At 38.3% G+C, this 21,729-nt stretch overlaps 1 protein-coding gene and 1 long non-coding RNA gene across 2 annotated transcripts; one reads left to right on the top strand and one right to left on the bottom strand.

The window, feature by feature from the left end:
* Positions 1-46: 46 nt before the first annotated feature.
* Positions 47-20,463, bottom strand: LOC117826305. The gene is made up of 29 exons (XM_034702259.1): positions 20,340-20,463; positions 20,030-20,188; positions 18,447-18,630; positions 18,130-18,341; positions 17,268-17,456; positions 15,706-15,848; positions 15,436-15,595; positions 15,239-15,322; positions 14,967-15,104; positions 14,619-14,735; positions 14,439-14,531; positions 14,078-14,298; positions 13,797-13,990; positions 13,462-13,707; positions 13,145-13,374; positions 12,837-13,001; positions 11,500-11,577; positions 8,428-8,802; positions 5,622-5,975; positions 5,028-5,363; positions 4,810-4,941; positions 4,517-4,669; positions 3,048-3,164; positions 2,792-2,965; positions 2,483-2,687; positions 844-997; positions 657-768; positions 492-573; positions 47-184 (listed from the first exon to the last, which is right to left on the bottom strand). The coding sequence occupies exons 1-26, from the start codon at positions 20,391-20,393 to the stop codon at positions 930-932; spliced, it is 4,581 nt and encodes a 1,526-aa protein (XP_034558150.1). The 5' UTR covers positions 20,394-20,463; the 3' UTR covers positions 47-184; positions 492-573; positions 657-768; positions 844-929.
* Positions 18,186-21,673, top strand: LOC117826306. Its single transcript, XR_004634018.1, has 3 exons — positions 18,186-18,364; positions 18,466-18,537; positions 21,479-21,673. It is a non-coding gene; the product is annotated as an uncharacterized LOC117826306 (long non-coding RNA).
* The last annotated feature ends 56 nt before the right edge of the window (positions 21,674-21,729 follow it).

The following is a 21,729-nucleotide window of genomic DNA, read 5'->3' as shown; positions in this document are numbered from 1 at the left end:
TTATGGGTACTACTCAGTGTTTATAAAGAGAGGGTGTTAATTTACCTGTGGGAATGAGTGTTTGAGCTCAATATTCTGTCTGTATCCGCTCTCTATCGCTGCCAGTTCACCCAGAGCCCACAGCCCTCCTTCTGCCTGACAACACCTCCATCAAACCTGCCACACTGGACTCAGACTGGTTCAGCTGCAGAGAGAGATAAGAGATGGAAACATGTGCAGGGAAACATATCTTGGCAAATATATCCTCTTTTATTGCTAGGGAAAATGTTTATGGAAGAATTGCATAACTTTAGACCACATCTGATGCAAAGATGTTGCACAGATACCTTAAGAATAAATCTCAGATTATTTTCATAATAACAGTTGATGAATGTCTGTAAAATATCTAAAGAAAACTACTTGAAAATATGACTGGTACACTGTCAAAATAGGAAAATATGAGTTGTAGAATTCTACAACAGATGGATGTAGACAAAAAAAGATGAGCTTACCTGAGAGCGTACATTCAGTTGAGATGGCAGGTAAACCAGAATCATGGGAACACTCTGGACCATCTTCACCATCAGGTCCTTACTGTAAAAAAAAACATCCATCACTCAGAGGAGGAGTGACAGGTCACCTGGTTTTGTTTCTGTATGTGTGTGTGTTTATAGTACCTATGAGTCAGACGGTGACCCTGGATGATGAGTGCCAGTGAGGAGCTGCGTTCAGGGTTTACAGCAACAGAGCACCTGAGCTGTGACTCGGTCAGCCTGCCCAGGCCTCCACCTGGATTTACAGGCAAAGAAACAGTAAGATAAGAAAGCCAGAGGTGTGTAAATGTTGAGCACGTGTCAACCTTACCTGTAAGGTAGGACTATATTCTCCATGCACGGTGTGTCTCAGTGTGACTCTGGCTTCCCTGGACCCTCCGTGAGCCCCCCAACCTCCTACATCCCCAACCATACAACCCTCCAGTCATTTCTGTGAATGTTGAGAGAGGCACTACGTAGCGGCCCTACACAAAGGAACGAAGCAGTGAAGTTAGAAGTTCAAGTACTTCATAATAGTATTGTACTTCACTTCAAAACAGACAAAGGAAAAATCCAATTAATCTTTTTAACTGTGTGATGGCTTTCATATCTATGAGGGAATAAAGTAAAGGCAATTATAAATAAAAGGAGTGACTGTTTAGATTTATAATGGAAAGAAGCTGTTAGAGTGGTGACTTAATACAGCTGAAATGCTCATGTTGCTCTATTGTTTTAAACCCTGGAGGTTTTCAAGATCTTTGATATAAATACCTCTCAGATGGCAGCTTTGTATCTCATCTTCTTGATCTATTTCATTTGAGAACATTTTGAAGCAAAGTTGATCCTACAAAGTCAGCCTTGACCAGTTTTCAATTATGAACAGAGCTCAATAAGATCAGTCTTCTCAGATTCACTATTAACTTACTCTCATCTTTTATATGGAGAATATATATACAGCACAGCTCTACGTACAGAAGCTACGCAACGGTGTGTGAAGGGTCTTCCTTGATTATTAAAAACTGTACATTTGAATACACACAAGCTTATAGAGCTGTTATCATTTTGATGATAGGTTGATTTCTTTCTCAGGCCTCCTGTTTTCTTTCATCCTACCTGTGCGTGGTTCAGATTTCAGACCTTTCTATCAAATAGAGAGCTGGCCTAAGGACTTAGATCAGCTCCTCAAACCAATAAGAGAATTATGTCTTGAAATCTTATTTTGATAAACTGTCATCCTTTTACTCTGAATACCTCTTTTATTGTCCTTTTAATGCTTTTATTCACTTCTCCATTTAAATTTTTTTGGATTTATTTATTTATTTGTTTTTTATCTATTTACCCTGAAAAACTTCTCAACAATGATTCACTGTTCTATTGTCACACCACTCCATACTGTTTAATTGACGTGTATTCCTTTTATCGTCTTGCATTGTATTCTGTTCTGCAATGTTAAAATTTTCTCCTCCCTGTCTGTCAAATTGTTTACTCTGCTATTTGAACCATGCTTTGTTTGTCAAAGCACTTTGTAAACATTTGTTTTTAAAGGTGCTATATAAATAAAGTTATTATTATTATTATTACTATTATTATTATTATTATTATTATAATTAACTGTGTCCTCTCTCAGCAAAAAAGAAAGGTGTTTTAATTAGGGGACTTGGACTTGCTAAAATGAATCTACGTCTCTTCAGTTAACACTGACACCTGCTGCTCATTCTTTGATACTGCACCCAAATGGCAGGATTCGAGGCCTAATCTCCTCATGATTCAAAAAAGGGGAGACATGAATCAAGAGGCACATGCTGCATTAGTTTTCATTCTTGAACAGCAGCCTTGAAATAAATAATATGAAAGGAAAAAGTAGCAGAGAAAGAATTACAGAATTGTTTTGACATTCCAGATTTAAAGAAACAATATAAAAAGACAGCTAAACCACTCAAATGATACAATAACTCTCATGATGTCCTGACCTTTGAACTGAACAGTCAGAGCAGAGTCCAGCCTGTGCTGTGTTTCTGTCTGATTAGAAGATGGTGTGGCGAAGGAGAACAGCAGGTCAAGTCGTCCGCCAGACACACTGACATTGAGACCAGAGACCAGCAGCTCATGTCCATCCAGAGAGAGCTGAGCCCGGGACTGAAGACGAGAGGAGAGCCCCTGAACCGAACACAGGCCCTGGGTGAAGGAAAGAAGAGAGGTGACGAGGTGTTTGCCTCTTAAATATGGGTTGAATAAAACAATATACTGTTAAAGAAGGATAGTAAAAAACATACTGTTACCTCTATACTTAGTGGAAGTCCTTTGTCCTGCAGCCATGGCCAGCTGTGCCACATGGTTCCTCTTATCTCTTTGGCCATCGGGAGACATTTCATCTTCAGTCGTATTCCTGCCTGCTGACCTCCAAACTGAGACTGTAAGGTAAGGGCTTTCCCCTCAACAGAGCCAAACTCTACCTGCACACACAACCACAATATTTATCATCCCAGAGCTTTCATACTTTCATTAAAAGAGTTGTTTGAAGTAAATGTTTCTTACCTGGACGCTGTTGTTGGCAGGGACTCCTAGTTTCTTCAGATACTTCACTGTGTGTTTGAAATGACTCTTCACTCTGATTGTTTCAGACGTCTTTAATACTGTCGTCTCTTGAGTTACCTGTAAACGTTCAGAGAGCTGTTTTATAGAGCATATAGAATATATGTGCACATTTTGGGAGCACATCCTTTACCATCTGCTTTAACTAAAACTGCAGGTTATATTAAAGAGGAAATTTTACATCCTCTGTCTCCAGAAAGAGGATTTGAATTTCATAAAACTCCAGAACTTACACGTAAAGTTAAAGATCAAACATGTTCTCTTACTATCTCTTACTTTCTTTACTACCTCTACAATGAGCTCCAGTGAGAACTTTTTGCTGTTTCTGAAAAAGGCAGAAACCATCAACAGCTGAAAATTAATTCACAACTTACACATGCAGTACAAGATATGCTATTACCAATCCTTAATTAGAGCATTAAAGCATTTTTTAATGAATCATAACTACATGTTAGCCACCCGACAGACTGGTGACGCGTACCCCGCCACAACCAATGACAGCTGGGATAGGCTCCAGCCCCCCAGCAACCCCAAACGCGATAAGGTAATGGATGGATAAATAGAGATTGGTATGATGTGAGGTCTTCCTAGAAACCTATCCTGACTTAACCTAACCTTAATAACAATTACAAAAAACAAAATAAACAAAAAAGATGAGTGGTTGAAATTCAAGTTTTACACTTACGCACATAGTTTTAAACATACACTCATGCTATCGACATGGACATGCACTTATGGAGAGATGTCAGAGTCTGAGTCAAATCTTTATAAGTGAGAAATAAGTAGGCAGTAGTACATTTTCTTAATTTTATTAAATGCTCTATTTATTTTTGTATTTTTAACCCTTGCTTCTCTCCTCTTTCGAATGCTTAATATACACATGAAATTGTACATAGGTATACACTTTGTCTATTTTCAAATATGTATTGACTCGCTGAATTAACTATATGAATTAAGCCCCCACTGATGTCACTCACACTAATAATGTTAATAAATTCCCATATTCTACAAGTGTAAGAAGTCAATTAAAATTCAATGTAATTCTGATTTCAATGTAATTTGCAATCTTATTGAAAATTAATTATTATTATTTTACTTTTATTTAATATTATTATTATCCTTTTCATTGGTGGTTGTATATTACTTTATCCATCTGTCTTGTTTTTTTGTTTGTTTGTTTGTTTTTTTCTTCATTTGACTAACCGTATGTAATAAACTTGAAAAATGCAAATAAAAAAATAAAAAAAATAAAAAGATGAAGATCTTGAAATATTTTGAATATTTTGTGACAGGGAGCAAGTGTGTCATCTTGCCCTTCACCCACATGATGTTTGTTTAACAAGCTTCAGTAAAGAGCATCTCATCAAACATCTAAATAAAATGATTCATAGAGTATGAAATCTTTCTCCTACCTTCTGTTGTCCTGCACTGCAGTGCAAAAGGTAAGAATAGGAGCCATTTCCATGACTCTCAGAGTTCATTGTTAGTACAGCACTAATGGGGAGTCCAATCCTCTTCAACAGGGGCACAGAGTGATCTAGATTCAGCAACGCTTCATTTTTATCCTGAAGAGATAAACATAGGTTATTGCACATCTTTAATCCGGTGGACAACAGTTAAACAAAGGCTACATCTTCAAGTGAAACAGTATTTATTTATTATATGGGTTAAAAGACCAAGAGGGGATAAATATGTATTTCCACACCTTTGTTTTCTTAAGAGCCATGGAGGCCTGTAATTCTTTGTCATCTACTGCCACAGAGACCTGAGTTTCAGTAACAGCCGGGGAGACAACCAACAAACTGCTCGACTCCACCCTGTCAGGACTCCCCCACTCCTACAGCCAAGATATGAAAGCAAACTATTGAAATTATTATAGATTTCATTTGTGATAATTCACTCTCAGTACTGTGTGTTCTCTACCTTAATCACTGTGCAGTTGTTGTAATACAGCAGCGACCCCTGCAGGCCAGCCTGCGACATCACACCTCCACTGACTCCCACAGCACACTCGTCCATCTGAATGAAGGCTTCACTGTCATATCCTTGTTTTCCAACCCTGCAGCTGACTCTCAGCTTGCTAAGCTGCGGGACATTTCTGGCAGCAGGAGGGTTGTGACTAAGCTCCCCCTCCACACTCAGGTCTTGCCAGCCCCTTGCATTCAGCCTTAGGAAACCCCTTTTCCCCTCCATATCAGCATCCACAGTGGCAGTCCAGGTCCTCTGAGGGTCTTGCCACACTGAGCCATTCAGATGAGCCTTGTATGAACAAACACAGATTTCAGTATGATTAGTAGTTGCAGCAAATTTGACAGGTTTAACTAATAAGATAAGTTATTCTTCTGAACATCAAGCATGCAGTCTTTATCATCTTTTTCTATACACCTCTGCCTTGGGTCTATTGCAGTTCTGTCTTGGTCAATTGAGCAAGTTATCACTGGGATAGATTTATTTGCTTACATATTTCAATATAACTCTAGTCTTTCTACAATAATCATCCACAGAGACCTACGGTACCTGAAACATAGGACATGTTGACTCCAGAGCCCAGAGCCACTGCACTCTTCCTTTAGCCTCTGCGACTCTATCAGCTCTGATATAACATGTTCCAGCTTTAATGAACAAGACCCCGGCCTGTTCAAGCCCCCCAGGAGCAGAGGCCTCTATACTGATAATCTGGGGGACACCGTGGCTCCTCAGTGTGAAAAGGGAGTGTGTGAGGGTCCCAGAGAGGTGAGGAAGCCTGCAGGACTGGCTCAGCTGTAGGGAGAGGTCCTGGTCATCTGCCTTCAGAGAGGAGGTCAGGGAGAGCTGGCAGGAAGAGACTGAGAGGAGGCCCTGAAGAGAAAGGGACACTGGGAGGACCGTTCTCTGTGGTAAAGACAGACATACACCAGTTACAAATACTTATACGTATATATATCTTTTCAAACTCTGCAGTGTTCTTGAAATAAAGGGTTCATACACATTTTTAGACACTGCTGCATGGAGGGTTGAATCAAAATAAAACTCTACATCTTATCAAAACATTTAATGTATGCCCCCTGCTGGTAGGAGGGAGTTTTGCCTCTTCTCTATTTCGTTTCATTTGCTCTGGTGAAATTAATATAAAAAAGGCATTATTGAGAAAGCATTAAGTCATAATTTGAAGAATTACATTTTATAGAAAAGAGGACTAAGGTATTAATCATAAATCTAGAAAACTGTGTATATGTGTGCTTGTTACCACGTGTGCATGGTTTTACAGCATCTAAATCATTCAGAAATCAATCATGTAGATAAATAATCAGGTTTAGCAAACATAGATTAACCCTTTGCCTGCTCATTAGTCAGACCAAGGTATACGTAAGTTAGTAAGGTAAGGAAATATTAGTGAGGGAGCACAACATACTCTCTCACAGTGAGGTAAAATAAACTCCCTTATTTATCACATGATTTAATATTTAGGTTAAATCATTTAATACGTGCTTGTCAGTTATTGTAGGATCCACTAAAGTTGATGCTGCATGTGTTTATTTAGACTGTTTTTATTTATTTCCTCTTTTCTGGTTGCTTTGATTACTAATCCTCTCCTCGGTCAACTTCACGGTTGAGGATGGTTCTCTTATAAACGTGCACACATGATGAACGCCCCATGCTCCACCAGGTGTGGGCAAACTAGAATGCACCAAGTTAGAGTCTGGATGGGGGAGGATTTAACGATTTTTCTTTTCTGTAATCAGTTTAAAACCAGGGATATAAGATTAACTCTAGCTTAATGGTTATTTTGCAGAGTTGCTGAACATTTTAAAGAGTCGGTTTAATGCCTTATAAGGTTTTAACAGCTTAGATAGTCTGTTTTAAATTTTTCCCTTTGTGGTAGAAATGTGGTTTAACCACAAGATACGTTTTGAGCTGTTATCTTCGCCAAACAGGCTGTTGCCATCTATCAGAGTTTTCTTTAGTTGTGAAATACTAAAATACAGAGAGCTCTGAGAGAAGCTACTTGAAAATGGTGATCAAAATTCTGATCAACAGGGTTTCAATTAATATCATAACAGTATTAAACAACTTAGAAACTCAATGTGTTGTCCTGTTACTGAGGTTGCAATGGCTGTTCTTTGCTCATCGTGTAACGTGATAAAGTTTGCCATCGATTAATATTTTACCATCTCTACATCCATGGGAGTCTCTGTCATGTTACATATAAAAGTACAACAAAAATGTATATATACAACAAACAAAAAACACAAAATGTATCTGAGAAAAAAATACTTTTTTCATTAATCTTTTGAGCTGTAGGTCTTAACAATCAGTATTACTTTTTTAAAAAGGGAGATTTGTCACGCCCTCCCTCATGATAGACTACATGCTGTCATAAAAGGAAACAATGAGCAGTTTTTAAAGGTTTGGTCACCATTCATAGACTATTTACCTTTAGACCTAAAGAAACTACTTCTGAGTAGATGACCCCTCTTACATCCCCAATAGTGGGACACACAACATGACATGACTTCTGATGACTGGTTACCCTAAACTCACTCGTGGACTGGAAACAACATTTTTTTATATTATCTGCGAACATATCTGTTCAATACCTATTTAGAGTCAATTCCATGTTAGTTTGCTTTTTTTGTTGTTGTTGGGGGGGGGGGGTTTTGCTGTTTTTTTGTCTCTATTTGCTTACTTATTTTAACATTCTATTTTTATCTACGTATTTACTTTATTCAATTTATGTTAGTATTGTCATTGTATTTGTTATTATTATTATGTTATGTAGTCAATTTTCTATGTTTGTATTGGATGTACTGTGTAGCGGTTTTGGAAGGGGGTATTGTGCACAGTTTTGTGTATTGTACTTTTCTTTGTTTAAACTTAATGAAAAGTTTTTAAATAATAATAATAATAATAATAATAATAATAATAATAATAATAATAATAATAATAATAAAAACATTTTTTTAAGTTTTAGTTTGACTGTGATACGTCTAGAATGCATTCAATGTTCATGTTTTTGAATGACTGATATTGTAAGTATTGAACTTCTCATGATAATCTACATTTCTGAGATGCACCTGCATGTCTTATGTGTTGCTACATATGTAGTGGTAGCTATTTAGATAAGAGTGATAGTTCACTGGTTTTTTCTCTGTGTTTTCCTGTAAGAAGGCTGTGCAGACAGACAGGGTTGAATCACTCATAAAAGTCCAGCCCTTCAAACTGTGATGAAAGAAATGAAAATGTGCTGTCACAGTGAGGAGTAACAGTAATATTTAAAAATCAAACACTGAAGTTTATTCAGCTGTCACAAGCAGCATTAGACAGGATTTATCTATATTCTTACCTGTAGAGCTGGACAGTAGTGGGTCACATTCAAAGTGTAGGAAGTCTGCTCCTCCTCTTCGGTCTGTGAGATTCTGCTTCCCCCAAAATGACCCCTGAAATCACAACCTCCAAGCTCCACACCAACCTCCAGACCGGGCCGATGTGTGGTTGAAACATCCAGGGTTAATCCTCCATGTGAGGGTAATCCCAGCAGCTGTAATGTCTCTATGGAGTGCTGAACAGATGATTTCAGACTGAGGTATGGGTGACAAGTTAAATTCAGACTTAGGCTGCCTTTCTGTTCTCCTTCAGCACGGAGGACAGTGCTGAGATTTGTGGAGCATCCAGAACGAGTGATGGAGAAGTTGGCTGAAGACTGCGATGGCAGAAGAGTCTAAAGAGTAAAGGGGAAAACAAAGGAACAACTTAAAATGTGGCTACTGTTGTTGAACATGATCATGAAAATATCTAAAAGTATAAAAAAAAACACTACGTCTGAAAGGATTATTTATCTCAAATTCAGGACTGTATTCCAAATGCCATTTTGCACAACATTACAGTAAATACTCTTTAATATGACTTTCTACAGTGTAGAGAGACATCTGGCAGAGTTTTAAAGTAGACACCTGCTTGCTCATTTCATAACATGTAATCTACTTTACATTATCATGCAAAAAAGCAGGCTTTGATAAATGCTCTCTGAGTTTCATACAATGACATAAGGGGACTGAGTATTAGTGTGTCTCAGAGCTTTGAGTTATGCCAATACTTTCTATTTTATCATAGCATTTCTAATTTTGTTTCAAATATATGGTAAATTAGGTCTTATTATATTGTTCACATTGGTGTCCAAATCTTTCTGGTATTTGGCAAAAGAGGAAAGTATGCAACAATGAAATAAGGCAGTTAATGGCACTTAAAAAGCAAAACAAAAGGACTGTCAAAGTTTTCCAACCAATAGCTTTTTGTATGTTTAGAGCAAAGTGGCCAAAATATTGAAAAAAGGCCAACATTCCATACCATCTCTAAAACCATGCTAAATTGATAAGTGTTCCTAAAAATCATTATGAGGCTGAGGTTAACTACAACCATGATCTGGTGACACCTTTTTAGACGACATCAGTGTCATCAATGACTTTATCTGGTCAAGTGCTGCTGAAAACTATCTAAAAAAACTTCAAGTTGTACAAAATAGATCTGCCAGATTGGCTCTTAACTGTTCTTTTCTCATAATGTGCTTGAGATGCATAAAAGATTATATTGGCTAACTGTGGAGGCTAAATTAAAATCACGTCTCCTGTCATTTATGCAAACTGTTATATGGAATAACACACCACAGTTCTTCTGTGATAGACTCAAATATTCTGGTTTTAATCATAGGTATACGACACGTCATGTGAGCACTGGTTATCTGCTAACACCAAGTCCTAGAACTAACTGTATGATGAAGTCTGTCCTTTTTAGAGGTTCCTCTGTCTGGAATCAACTCCTCACCAACATGAGAACGATCAAAAACAGATTTCTTTTAAAAAGTCACTTAAACAAATGCCGATGAATTCCTCTTAGATATTATTATGTAATCACCGTTTTGAAAGTCTTTGTTTTATTCATTTTTGGTGCCATGTGTTTGTGACAATTTTGTTTTGGTTTCCATTATTTTTAGTTAAATGCTACTCATCGTTTATTTGCTGAGATACTTAGTTTATTTTTTATTTTCATTCTTGATTTTTATAATTGGCTGCTGTTATGTTTTATGGGTAATGTGTGATTGTAAATAATTGTTTTTCTTGTTTTTGTTTTGTTGTGTGGATCCCAGGAAGACTAGCAACCACAATGTGGAAGCTAATGGGGATCCTAATAAATAAAGAAAGAAAGAAAGAAAGAAAGAAAGAAAGAAAGAAAGAAAGAAAGAAAGAAAGAAAGAAAGAAAGAAAGAAAGAAAGAAATGTAATTAAAACTGATTTGGAAAGACAAGAGTCATCTGATAAATGAAGATGTTTCTTTTGCTTTCCTTCTGTTGGGAAACAAGCTTTCTGAGTGTTCATCTTGTTTCCTTTCTAACCTTCAGCAGGACACATCTTTGATGGGCAAACAAACTCCAGCTGGTCCTCCTGGTCTCTCCAACTTTGTGGCGATTTACCAGGAGAAGCACAGAACAAGCATCACTTCCCACTTCAAATCCAGTCTGATCTGCGGTTGCAGACATGCTAACAGTGAGCTCCCCCGGTAAAGCAGCAGTAGACATGTTTTGCTGAATCTTGACCCTCAAAGAGTTGGACAGCTCCCAGGCAGCAGTCATGTTGACTTGGGCAGAGTGGGTGTTGAAAGAGACTTGAGTACTTCCAGAGAGGGAGTCATCACTGAGCTGACCAGATCCCTGGAGGTCTACTCTGTTTGGAATGAAGGAGGCAAGAGAGGTCCAGCGATGCTGAAGAGTCCAGTCAACTTCAGCTCTTTGCTTCTTAAGCCGTAAGGACAAAAGGCACTGAACAGAGTCATCCTCATTTTCTAAACTTAAAGAACCTTTGAAGCCATCTTTCACTGCTTGTCCGAGTATTGTTAAAGAAGTTTCATTTGACACTTCCCCCTTAACTTTCCCAACCTGCACCCACACCAGCTTCCCAAAACCTTTACACCTGGCAGACACTAACAAACTTGAAGTGGTTGAGTCCAGTACTACATTGACATCTGCCCAGATGTGACACCAACTTTCCAACCTCAACCGCCCTATCACCTTTGCCTTGTGAGAAACACTGCCAGTCCCAACCTCAAGCAGCCCATACCAACCATACAGCCCAGGCTTCTCCAACCTCAGTCCCACACTGAAGTCCATTTGCAAAGAGCCAATAACCAACTCAATCCCGACAGCCCACCTCTGAGGCCCAGGTCGGAGCAGGAGCCTGAGATTAGATTTTGTGGGCAGTCCTAGATTCGCCAGCAGCAGTGTGGAAGAATGAGTGAGGCTAGCTCTGAGCTCTTTCAGGCCATTAGGACTGTAGCAGCCTTTAGCTTCAGCACTGAGGCTCAAGTGAGAGAGTGACAGGCCATAGCAGAGCCTGCTGTGTGGTCTATAGGAGCGAAAGACTCGTACCTCCACAGGGCCACCAGCCACATTTCCATAGCACTGGGCCGAGAGTCGGTCTGCAGTTGCGTCCCCTGTGCAGTTCATCTGTGAAAACAAAACCTCCTGTTAGCAATGTTTATGTTTAAAAGAAGACACTGAGAGAGGAGATGGAAGATTTTTAGAGGAATTACTGAACTTCTGACCTGCAAGATAAAAATTTGTTCGAATCAAATGTGCTAGTCCAAACAGTTATTATGAAACAATGTGTTTGACATCAATACGTTTGGGGTTTTTTGGTAGTTTTTTTTTGCCTATTTAGTAACTCAGAACTTTTTTTAAGGTTTAAGGTTAAGTCAGAGAAGCTCCATCATTACGTTACGGATCAGACTGTTGTCCTCTGACAACTTCCATGTTTCAAAGCAAAACAGAACCTGACATTTAAGTGACATTGTTTACAATAAATGTTTTGGGTTTTATAAATTTTAATTTGCAAATGTACCCCTGAAGTAATTATTATTTTCCATACGTGATAATAACTTCATCTTTAAACTGTATTAGCACCACAGGGACAGATGGAGGAATAATTCAATAATTTCTCTCTTTACTTCTAATGTTTCTTTCTCTTTTTTTCTCTTGGAGAAGTAAAAAGGGCGGTTGCATTTCTTTGAAGGAATTTTAAGAGATATACTTGTTCTCTTTCTTGACATTAATAAACCTCATTCTGCAGAGTAAATATTGGATCAACAGCATGCCAGGTAGCTCAGAGACTGGATACAAGGAGCCTGGCTCTGATCCTAAGGTAGAAAACACCAGCATCTCCACGGCTAACTAAGAAGTTGTATTTGCATAAATGACAATATGGTTGTTAAACTTATGTTTGTTCTACATGCAGGACACACTGTCTTAATCTGAGAATGTAAAAGTAAAAACAGAAAAGTTAAATGCAATTTTCCACACAGATCAATCCTAAGACCCTCTTCATTACATAAAATGACCTGAATTATCTATCCATCAGTTCAGACTCTATTTCTAAAAGACATGTTTTTTTTTCATAGCTTGACTGGTGATACTTTGCTAAAGATCTCTATAGCAATGTTGATGCAGATCTTACAAATGAATTGACAATTCATTATTATACAGACCTTAACACAATGGTCCAGTGCATGCTAAAAACAATTGAGTTAAGATGATAAAGAAGCAGACAAAGTGAAGGTCCTGCATTCAGGGTAACTGTACTGTTGTTGCATTTTGGGATTAATTGTGGTGACCCTCAGGGGTCAATGTTTGGGCCCAAATAGAAGAAGTTCCTATTTTCAGTCTGAGAGAAAAATCTGCCTGAAAATGTGGAATTACCTCAAATTTACCTGTAAAGAGTTTGGCATTAGTCCCTGGAACAGAGTTATCTGTTGCCATAGAGACACTGCCAGTGCCACTGTGCCTTTTTTGGCTCCAATATTAAAAAGAACATCAGCTGTTCTCTTGTTTTCCATGTGAAGGATCAAGCCTGTGTCCACCCCATCTGTCTCTAGCTAACAGTGGAAAGAAAAACAGAAACATAAAGGAAAGGCAAACTGGCATGTGCATATGTCCTAAATAGACCGACACATTTTATGCATGAGTTTTTAAAAAAAATCTAACTTTTTAAAGATGAAAGTAGACAACAATCCTACACCTGGTAATGTGCTCTGGCTTGCATGGAGCTAGACACGCCTCTTTTTAGCAGGGCTTTGACTTGATGCTGCAGCCTGGAGAAGCACTCCCATCGTGAGATAACCTGGTCTGTCTTGCCTCCGTTAAACTCAGCTTTGAGATGTTCAGGTCCAGCCTGCAGCTCTGCCAGTACAGACAGCTGACCCTCAGCTTTGACCCATTGCCCCTTGGCACTACTGTTGGCAGGTACACCTGTAACAAGATGAGGGACAGTGAGGGGCCTTTGGGAGATCATAATGTTCAGAAAGTAAAGTAATTAATGCATTAAGTAAAGATTACCTGCAGCACTGAGCAGGTGCAAGGAGTGATTTAGGGTTGTGTGGACCTCACCCGTCCCTGGACCTTCAAGCTGGTGGCTAACATTTAAACACAAATGCTCCTCCCCAAACCAAACACACAACCAGTCATGGGAAACATGCAGTTTATTTTCTGTCAGTCCATCCTTCTCCGCTCTGTCTTCAGTATCCTGCTGATGTTTTAATGCAACACTGTACAAGGTCTCCATCACTCTAACTCTCAGCTGTCCTACAATTAGACAAATACAAATCATCCCAAGTCAGAATGCATGTCAGGTGACTTAAAAATGACTGTAATGAAATATATAGTATTTCTACCTTCAATGAGGGCATCAGACTGTCCCAGCGCCCCGTCCAGCCCCAAGACTGGAGGTAAAAGATGAAGGTTTGTAATGGAGTGCCTCAAGTCCCCTGACACAGCCACCTGGAGAACTTGTGTGTTTTTTAGAGACCCTTTGATGTGGGCCAGTAGACTCTCACGCCCCTGTGTGTAAGAGCCATGGATAGACACACTGGAAGAGACAAGAGTTCATCACTACTGTATACCTAATAAATATAAACTGATACACTTAGACCTCTGAGCCGGTGAAGTTACATACCTGTCTGAGGACATGTTGGCTGCCATATTAACATGCAGGTCTGAGGCAGAGGGCAGCACGCTCTGGGATATGTTCACCCTCAGCTCCACAGCTCTGTTTCCCCTTTGGAGGGTGTGGGACATCAGGGCCTCCAGTCTGACCCTGTCCTTCCCATCAGCTCTCACTTTCATTGAGCTAAGTCCTCTACAAGCCACTGTAGAAATATCTGCAGCTGCCTGTACCTTAGTATCACAGCAGAATGATTAGCTCAGATATTAAAAGACAAAGAACTTTATTATTTCTAACATTTCCCAGTAACTGAACTTGTTGAGAGAACTTTGATGAACTTTTCAATTTGGGCTCCACTGAATTTGAATTTTACCTCTAATGTCTTAGGAATTTTCGATTTGAAGGGATGACTCAGCGATGAATGAAGATTAACCCTTCCTGATGTTCCATTGAGCTGTACAGAAAGCTAAAATAACAAAAAGAAAAAAGTAAAACCATCAACAAAGATGCTGATTGAACAGGGAATGCTAAAATGCTGAGTTTGTTCACTCACTTTGCACTCCTGGCGCTCAATTCTGAGTTTCCCTCCAGCCTGATAATTAAAGCCTTTGTTGCTTTTGGGGTCCCAAAATACATTTCCTTCCACTATAGCAGAGGAGGGGATCTGCAGCTGTAACATCAACAGCAGTGACCTGATCACAAGTTTGTTCTTTTGCACTTTAAACTATATCTTGCATAGCTGGAGGTGGACTCACATCCCTCATTACACACACTGACTGAAATCACGACAGTTCACACATATCAGCACTTTGCTCAAACTGAAAAAAAAAAAAAAAAAAAACTGATGCAATTGCAAAAGGTTCGATCAATGAGATGTTTTATCCAGTAAGAAGTTGTTTACCTGGAGCTGATGGGTGTAGTTGGCTCTAACTTGAATCATGCGGTGTCTTAAATGCAAAGGGTTCGACTGAACTTGACCAAAGAAAGTCAGTCTCTCCTTGCTGCCGACCCGTAATCTTCCTTGTACATCTTTACTGGTCTGAAAAGAAGTGTGCCGTTTTAAAATCATGCTTTCTCAATAAGATGTTCTTATGCTTTTTATAAATTTACATTTACATATCTTTTATATATTTTTTCTCTTTTTCTATCTTTTTTCTGGAAGCATCTGTTTACCTGATTATTGAATATGGTCACACAGATTTCTGAGTCTGAAGGAATAATGTTGGGGTTGAAAGGATGAACGAGTGCTGAACATACCTGAACAAGAGAAGAGACATAATAAATAAAAACAGATATCAAACAATCTCTCACTCTGTTTTCAGAGTTATGTGTGCTGAGTTATTATTTTGACTTTACAGCTCTGATCTTACAAAAGGCTTTGGCAGTCGGTAGCCGAGGCTGAGGGTGTGGATGATGTCTCTGTTGCCATGGAAACCAGCTTTTGATTCCAGAACATAGAGGCCTTTGAGGAGGTCTACTGTGAAGGTCTCCCGCAGGAGCAGAGTCTGAGGAAAGATCTGGAGGGGCTGTCTGTGCGATACCGTCTTGCTATTAAAGTCAGCTATTGATTTTTTTTGTAGCAAATTTAAAAAAACACAAAATACACACATCATCAGATTGATTAAGATGTTGGCACAGACCTGAGATGAAGCATTGCTGTTTTCTGATACATCTTCTTATCCCTCCTTAGCTCCTCTACGACCCCCTCAAACTCCAGATCTGTGGGTGGACTCTTTGGCTTTGAGAAGGTCATCTTTAGAAGTGCCTGACTCTTTTTCAACTTCTAAAGATAAGTAAATAGAAATATGAATATTATTGGAACATTAGAAATCAGACCAACAACACAAAGAAAAAAAGTAGCTCAATGTTGTACTATATTCCAGGTTGTTTGTCATAAAGATATACAGAAGATATGAAAAAGTTGACGGTTGCCATCAGTTCAGCAACTGAAAAGGAACAGGGAAAATATGACAGGATTGTGGACATATTTTAGGATGAAAGAAAAATATACTATGAGTTATTAGTTAAAGTTAGCATCCAGCCACTTGTTAAATAAAATAAGTGTCAGCCGAAGGCTAATATTACTGTTTTGAAGTTTAACTTAATACAAGAGGAAAGGCTTGAGGTCCTATGTAACCCAACAAAATGTTAGCATTGAATAATTTGTAAACATATTCAAGCCATGCTAACTCAATGTTATCAAAATAGTACTGGAAATTATTTCTAGTTAATAGTTGACACATACATTTTGGACTTTGATTTCCCTCAGATTTGTTTCAGTTAAAGCTGCTGTTGGTAGGAATGGTGTAAAACATGTACTTTTTTACTGCTGGGTTCGGAGAAAAGGTCATAATGCCCATAGGTACTCATCTGTAAGTGAAGTAATTTGAGATTATGGCAAAATCTCTGTGTTTTCCAATGCCTTTGTATCAAGCAATGTTATTATTCCTCTCGTTCCTGTTATCACGGACCAATCAGAGCTACTCCCCAACCCTCTGTCCTGATTGGTTCGAGTGGCGACCCCACTGCGTCACCCTAATTGGCTGGGAAGCCACTACTTCCTCATTGAACACACACAACGATCTTTTGTGGGCAGGGTTACGACAGCAGAGAGGGGAGGGGTAGTGTTGACATTCGAAATCTCTCTCAGAACTGATGTTTATATCATGACTACCAACAGCAGCTTTAATACAAGAGGATGGGCTTGAGGTCCTATGCAACACAACAAAATGTTAGCATTGAAAAATGTGTAAACATATTTAGTCCATGCTAACTCAATGTTTTCAAGATAGTACTTGAAATTATTGCTAGTTAATAGTTATAATATTATATATATGTATATATTGAATATAATATGTAATGAATATAATGTATGTAATGTAATGTATGTGTATACATTTTATGTGCTTTGGAAATAACATTGCTTTGTTCATGCCAATAAAGCCGATTTGAATTGAATTTGAATTGAATTGAAAATAGTTGACAAATGTATTTTTGACTCTGATTTCCCTCAGATTTGTTTCAGTTAATTGTCAGTTTAAATGCTCATTTAGTGGTGATGCTATAAAACAATATTCAACCTGTCATGTATACAAGGTAAAGCCTGGAATAAAGCAATACCACATTATGACATCAACAAGCCTGACTCTTAGCATGACGCCATTATTTTGGAGAATTTCACAGTCACAGCGTTTCCACCCACCTTATCTATAGTGTTCAGGGCGGCTGTGAGGCTCACGTTGTTCTTGCCGTAGGTGGAGACCATCTGCAGGGTGTGGCTGAGTTTAGAGGCCTCCAGGGAGACATCTCCTCTGAAGGAAGGAGTCCAAAGGGAGCTCACGGAGCAGGAGGCTCTCGTGCTCCGCTTCCCCACTACACCCCAACTTTCTACCTGGAGGGATAAAGAAGTCTGAGGTTAATATGGTAAAACTATGCACATGTAAAAATATGATATATTGTTTAAAAAGTTATTTGTGTTAGTATTTTAATGTAAACTAAATGCCAAACATTTCAGATAAAATTGACAAACATGACAGACTTAAAGCCCCCTTCTTTTTCCTATGTTTTTTTCTTTAATCAATAATTAATAGACGTTTAATTTAACAGACACATTTTATTCCAACAATTTGACTGTTGTATACATATTGAAATGATCAATAAATTCAATGTGTGAAAATAAATAAATTAAAATTAACTACATTAAAAGAAGATGCCACAATATAGCTGAAAAATAAACACGAAAATAAATGAATTAGTAAGAAAACTACACAAAAATAAGGTCAGTGGTACTGAAATGTTGTACCAGTGGCATTCATTTCTATTTATAGAAGTTAAAAACGGTTGCCACAGAGGAACACATTTCTTAGCATACCCTCTTTTAATTTTTTTTAAAATGTCACTTCATAAATTGATACTTTTCTTTTCTTTTGACAATTATTTATATTTCAAATTGAGCTCCAATAAGTGAAAATTTGTGATTAAAAAATATAATCACAATTGGAAAAATAAACCACTAACAGTTGATACTGTGCGTGTTAAAATAAAGCAACATCTTCTCTCCTCACTTGGATGTAGGTGACAGCTGGTGTAAAGAGCTGCAGACGGGCCTCCTTCTCCCTGCCTCTGTCCCTGTAAAAACCCTCCAGCTGGAGGCTGCGGACGGTCAGCCACTTGCTGGCTGTCAGCTCTGATGTGAGCTGCAGCGTGTGGAGCTGCTGCTGGCTCAGTTTATGTGAGGTGTAGATGTAAAGCCACGGTGTGTCCATGTTAAATGTGCCTGAACAATATGAAGACAGACAGGTGTAGGATCCAATAAAACTTCACTTTGAAATTCATACCATTGATGCAAACACAATGAGTTGGGTGTCACAGCTTATCTCACCTTCCCATTTTTTCTGCAGGGCGTCTTTGGGTGGGCTTTTCCAGTGTAGTCCAGCCACCAACGGCATCAGGTTGTTGTAGTTGACCTTAAGGTGAGTGCTGCTCTCAGACCCAATCTGCCTCAGGTGAGAGTGCAGAAGCTGAGTCCTGTAGTTTAAATTATTTTCTGGCACCTGAAGATTGAACTGGAATAACAAACGACAAAGAAAATACACATTTAGTTAAAAGAAAGATTATCTCACTGTCGGAAATTCATATTCTAATACTTCTGTGTCGGCTGAGAATAAAAATCTTCCTCCAGCTGCTCTATTTACAGCTTGTTTGTAAAACATGTGCCTTTGGGCATCAAAACGGCGAGCTCTCTGGGTGTTAAAAGTAAACTTAAGACTTACCTTTTTAATCTAGCTTTTAATTTGGAGTAGTTTATTTTTATCCCTGGACTGCATTATTATATTTTAGTTCTATAATTTAACAAGTCTTATTTATGCTCTGTATTGACTCCTAAATTTGTCAGTGGCTGTCATCTTCGGTCCCATGGACAAATTCTTTTTGTCATTCCTCGGACTCGCTCTGTCTTTGGTAAAAGTGCTTTTAATGTCTCTTTCCTGTCCCTCTTCTTGGTTTGAGCTTCAGGGTCGCCTGAAACTGGATTGTTTAATTCGATCGGAGGATTTTAAAACTAGGATAAAGGATGATCTGATCAGCTTGTGCACATGTTTTAGAGCTTAACACTGCTAGTTTATAAATCAATATAATACTTGCCACACGATGTTTTGTCCTGTACTATTTGTGAAACTTTTTATGCAGCTGTCTTGGACAGGACTCCCTTGAAAAAGAGACTTTGTATCTCAATGGGACTATTCCTGGTAAAATAAAGCTAAAATTTTATATATATATAATTTTTTTTAATTATTATTATTTTAATCATTATTATTTTAGTCATTTTTTTAACATTTATTTATCTTATTTAATTAATTATCTATATATTTGTTTCTTGTATTCATCTCATCTTGTTAACACTACCTTATTTTTAATGTTCCTTTCCGCTATTACTTACTTTATTAATTTTACTGTATTAATTTTATTTTATTTTTAAGTATTTTATTTATAATCATGCCTTTTATAATTTTACCATTGCGTTCGTTTTTTGGCTGCATGTTTTTATGTATGAAAGGTGCTATATAAATAAAGTTGGGTTGAATTGAGTTAAGTTGTTTTAACATATAACCTGAGAGGTTCAATCACCAGTTTAAGACCTTGTGGTGTAAGGTGTAAATATATCCTTGTACACAACTTTCACACTTTTGTTCACCTTTACCATCTCTGTCTTCAGTGAGTCTATGTCACAGTTTTTATTAGTTTGTTATTGTATAGGTTTGTAGACATGAGGTTACATGTTCATTTACATTTAAATCAGGAAAACCAGATCTGATCAGAACTGGTCACTGGAGACCATTTTAAAGAAGCATGTTAATGTAAGACATGAACACTTAGAAAACTACCCTCTTGGGAACAGATCTGTTAAAACATTTATTAGTACTGATTGTAATTGGGACAAACTGCCACACATGCAGGTCTGTTTACCTCCAGCGTGTAGCTTGTGTGATTTGGTGAGGACTGATTTTTGAAGGACTGGCTCAGAAGAAGAGTGCGCTTGTTGTTGATCTCGTCCCAGTGTTTGCCGTAACTCACGTCCAGGACAGATTTAATGTGACTTGGGCTCTCCTCATGTCTAAAGTGGACCTGTGGATATACAGAACTCATATCACTCAAATGTATATAAATACCTTTCAGAAGCTGAAAGATAACATGATTTGCATGCAAAGTATATATATAGTATACTAGGGAGATATCAAAGTGTGTTGTCTTTGTACTCGTTAACATCTCCAGTCACCTTGTGATTGATGGGAGCTGTGTTGGAACAGTAGAATTCATGATCTGCTCTCATGATGTATGTTAGATTTGAGTCCCTTTCCCCCCTCAGTCTCTGAGATGTGTAGCAGTCCTGACGCAGGTGCCTTGAGTCACCTGTATATAGGGTCAGATTTCAGCAAAAGCAGATGTTGGTGATGTAAAACAAGTGAACTCCCTGAAGATGGAGTGTTAATGATTCCCATTAGAAGAAACAGACAGCAAATCTTTAAATGATGTAATCTTAAAACCAAATGCAGAAGTTCACAATAAATGCTCCAACAGAAACGGGCTGAAAGAGGGTTGTAAGTCAGCAACACACTTAGAGGACAGATAACTCCTTTATCTTCGGTGCAGCTTTGTGTAAGCACAGTGAGGTGTCACTCGTCTATTGGTGGATCCCAGCGAGTGATACTTCAATGAGGCTTCCCTGCGAGCAACGTGACAGCATCATCCACCCTGACCCTGCCTCGCCAGCTACCTTAGTAGTTAGAGCTTCATTTTCACTCACTTTATTGTTTTCATGCAGTAGGTCAGGGCATTTAGAAGCTGCTCTGTTTGTTTTACAATCTGGTCCCCCGAAAGGCCTTCCCTTTGTGTTTTCTGCAGAGGTGGGAGAAAGTCATTGTTTTGCAAGTCTCAAGTAAGTCTCAAGTCTTCAATCCCAAGTCCAAGTCAAGTCTCAAGTAAAGACAAGTCGAGTCAAGTCCGAAGTCATAGGCTTGACATTGCCGAGTCCTTACAAGTCATGAGCACTGTTTATCAAATAAAATGTCATTTTAACAATGTAACAATCTATTGAATTTGACAAATACAATTAATGCATTTTGAATTGTTTTATTTTTTAAATAAAATAAAACCAGTGTGACAAGACTTAGTCACAGAAAAAGAGAATCTGGTCTTCATTAGGTGTTTACATTGACTCTTATTGACATTTTGTTGAAAGAGGTAGAAAACTCAAATAAGACCAGTGCGAGCGACAGAACTTAACCTCAAAGAAAAAGAGTGCTGACATAGCGTTCAGGATATAATCAATGCTAAGCTGTGCAACAACAAATTAATTTCTGAAGATGTACAGTCATTTTAATTCATCTAATGCTCAAAATCTCATTTTTTTTCAAGTCATCAGACTACAGTCAGAGTCAAGTCCCAAGTCATTGATGCCAAAGTCCAAGTCGAGTTCCAAGTCTTTGATGATATTGTCAAGTCGAGTCCAAAGTCATCAAAATTGTGACTCGAGTCTGACTTGAGTTCAAGTCGCATAACTCAAGTCCACACCTCTGGTTTTCTGCCTCCTCTGCCTCCTCTCTGTGTTTGAAATTTAGTAGACGTTCATTGAAATGTCAATAAACAACTTGAAGAAGCACACAATT

Source organism: Notolabrus celidotus, chromosome 15, assembly GCF_009762535.1.
Source record: "Notolabrus celidotus isolate fNotCel1 chromosome 15, fNotCel1.pri, whole genome shotgun sequence".
Taxonomy (NCBI): domain Eukaryota; kingdom Metazoa; phylum Chordata; class Actinopteri; order Labriformes; family Labridae; genus Notolabrus; species Notolabrus celidotus.
This window is presented reverse-complemented; position numbering and strand designations above follow the sequence as displayed.

Excerpts from the sequence above, each read along its gene's own strand:
- LOC117826305 (XM_034702259.1), bottom strand. The coding sequence starts at position 20,393 with ATGAGAGCAGATCATGAATTCTACTGTTCCAACACAGCTCCCATCAAT. Across the intron at positions 15,105-15,238 it reads TGACCATATTCAATAATCAG|ACCAGTAAAGATGTACAAGG; the intron begins GTAAACAGATGC and ends ACTTCTTTTCAG. Across the intron at positions 11,578-12,836 it reads TAATGCCAAACTCTTTACAG|ATGAACTGCACAGGGGACGC; the intron begins GTAAATTTGAGG and ends TTGTTTTCACAG.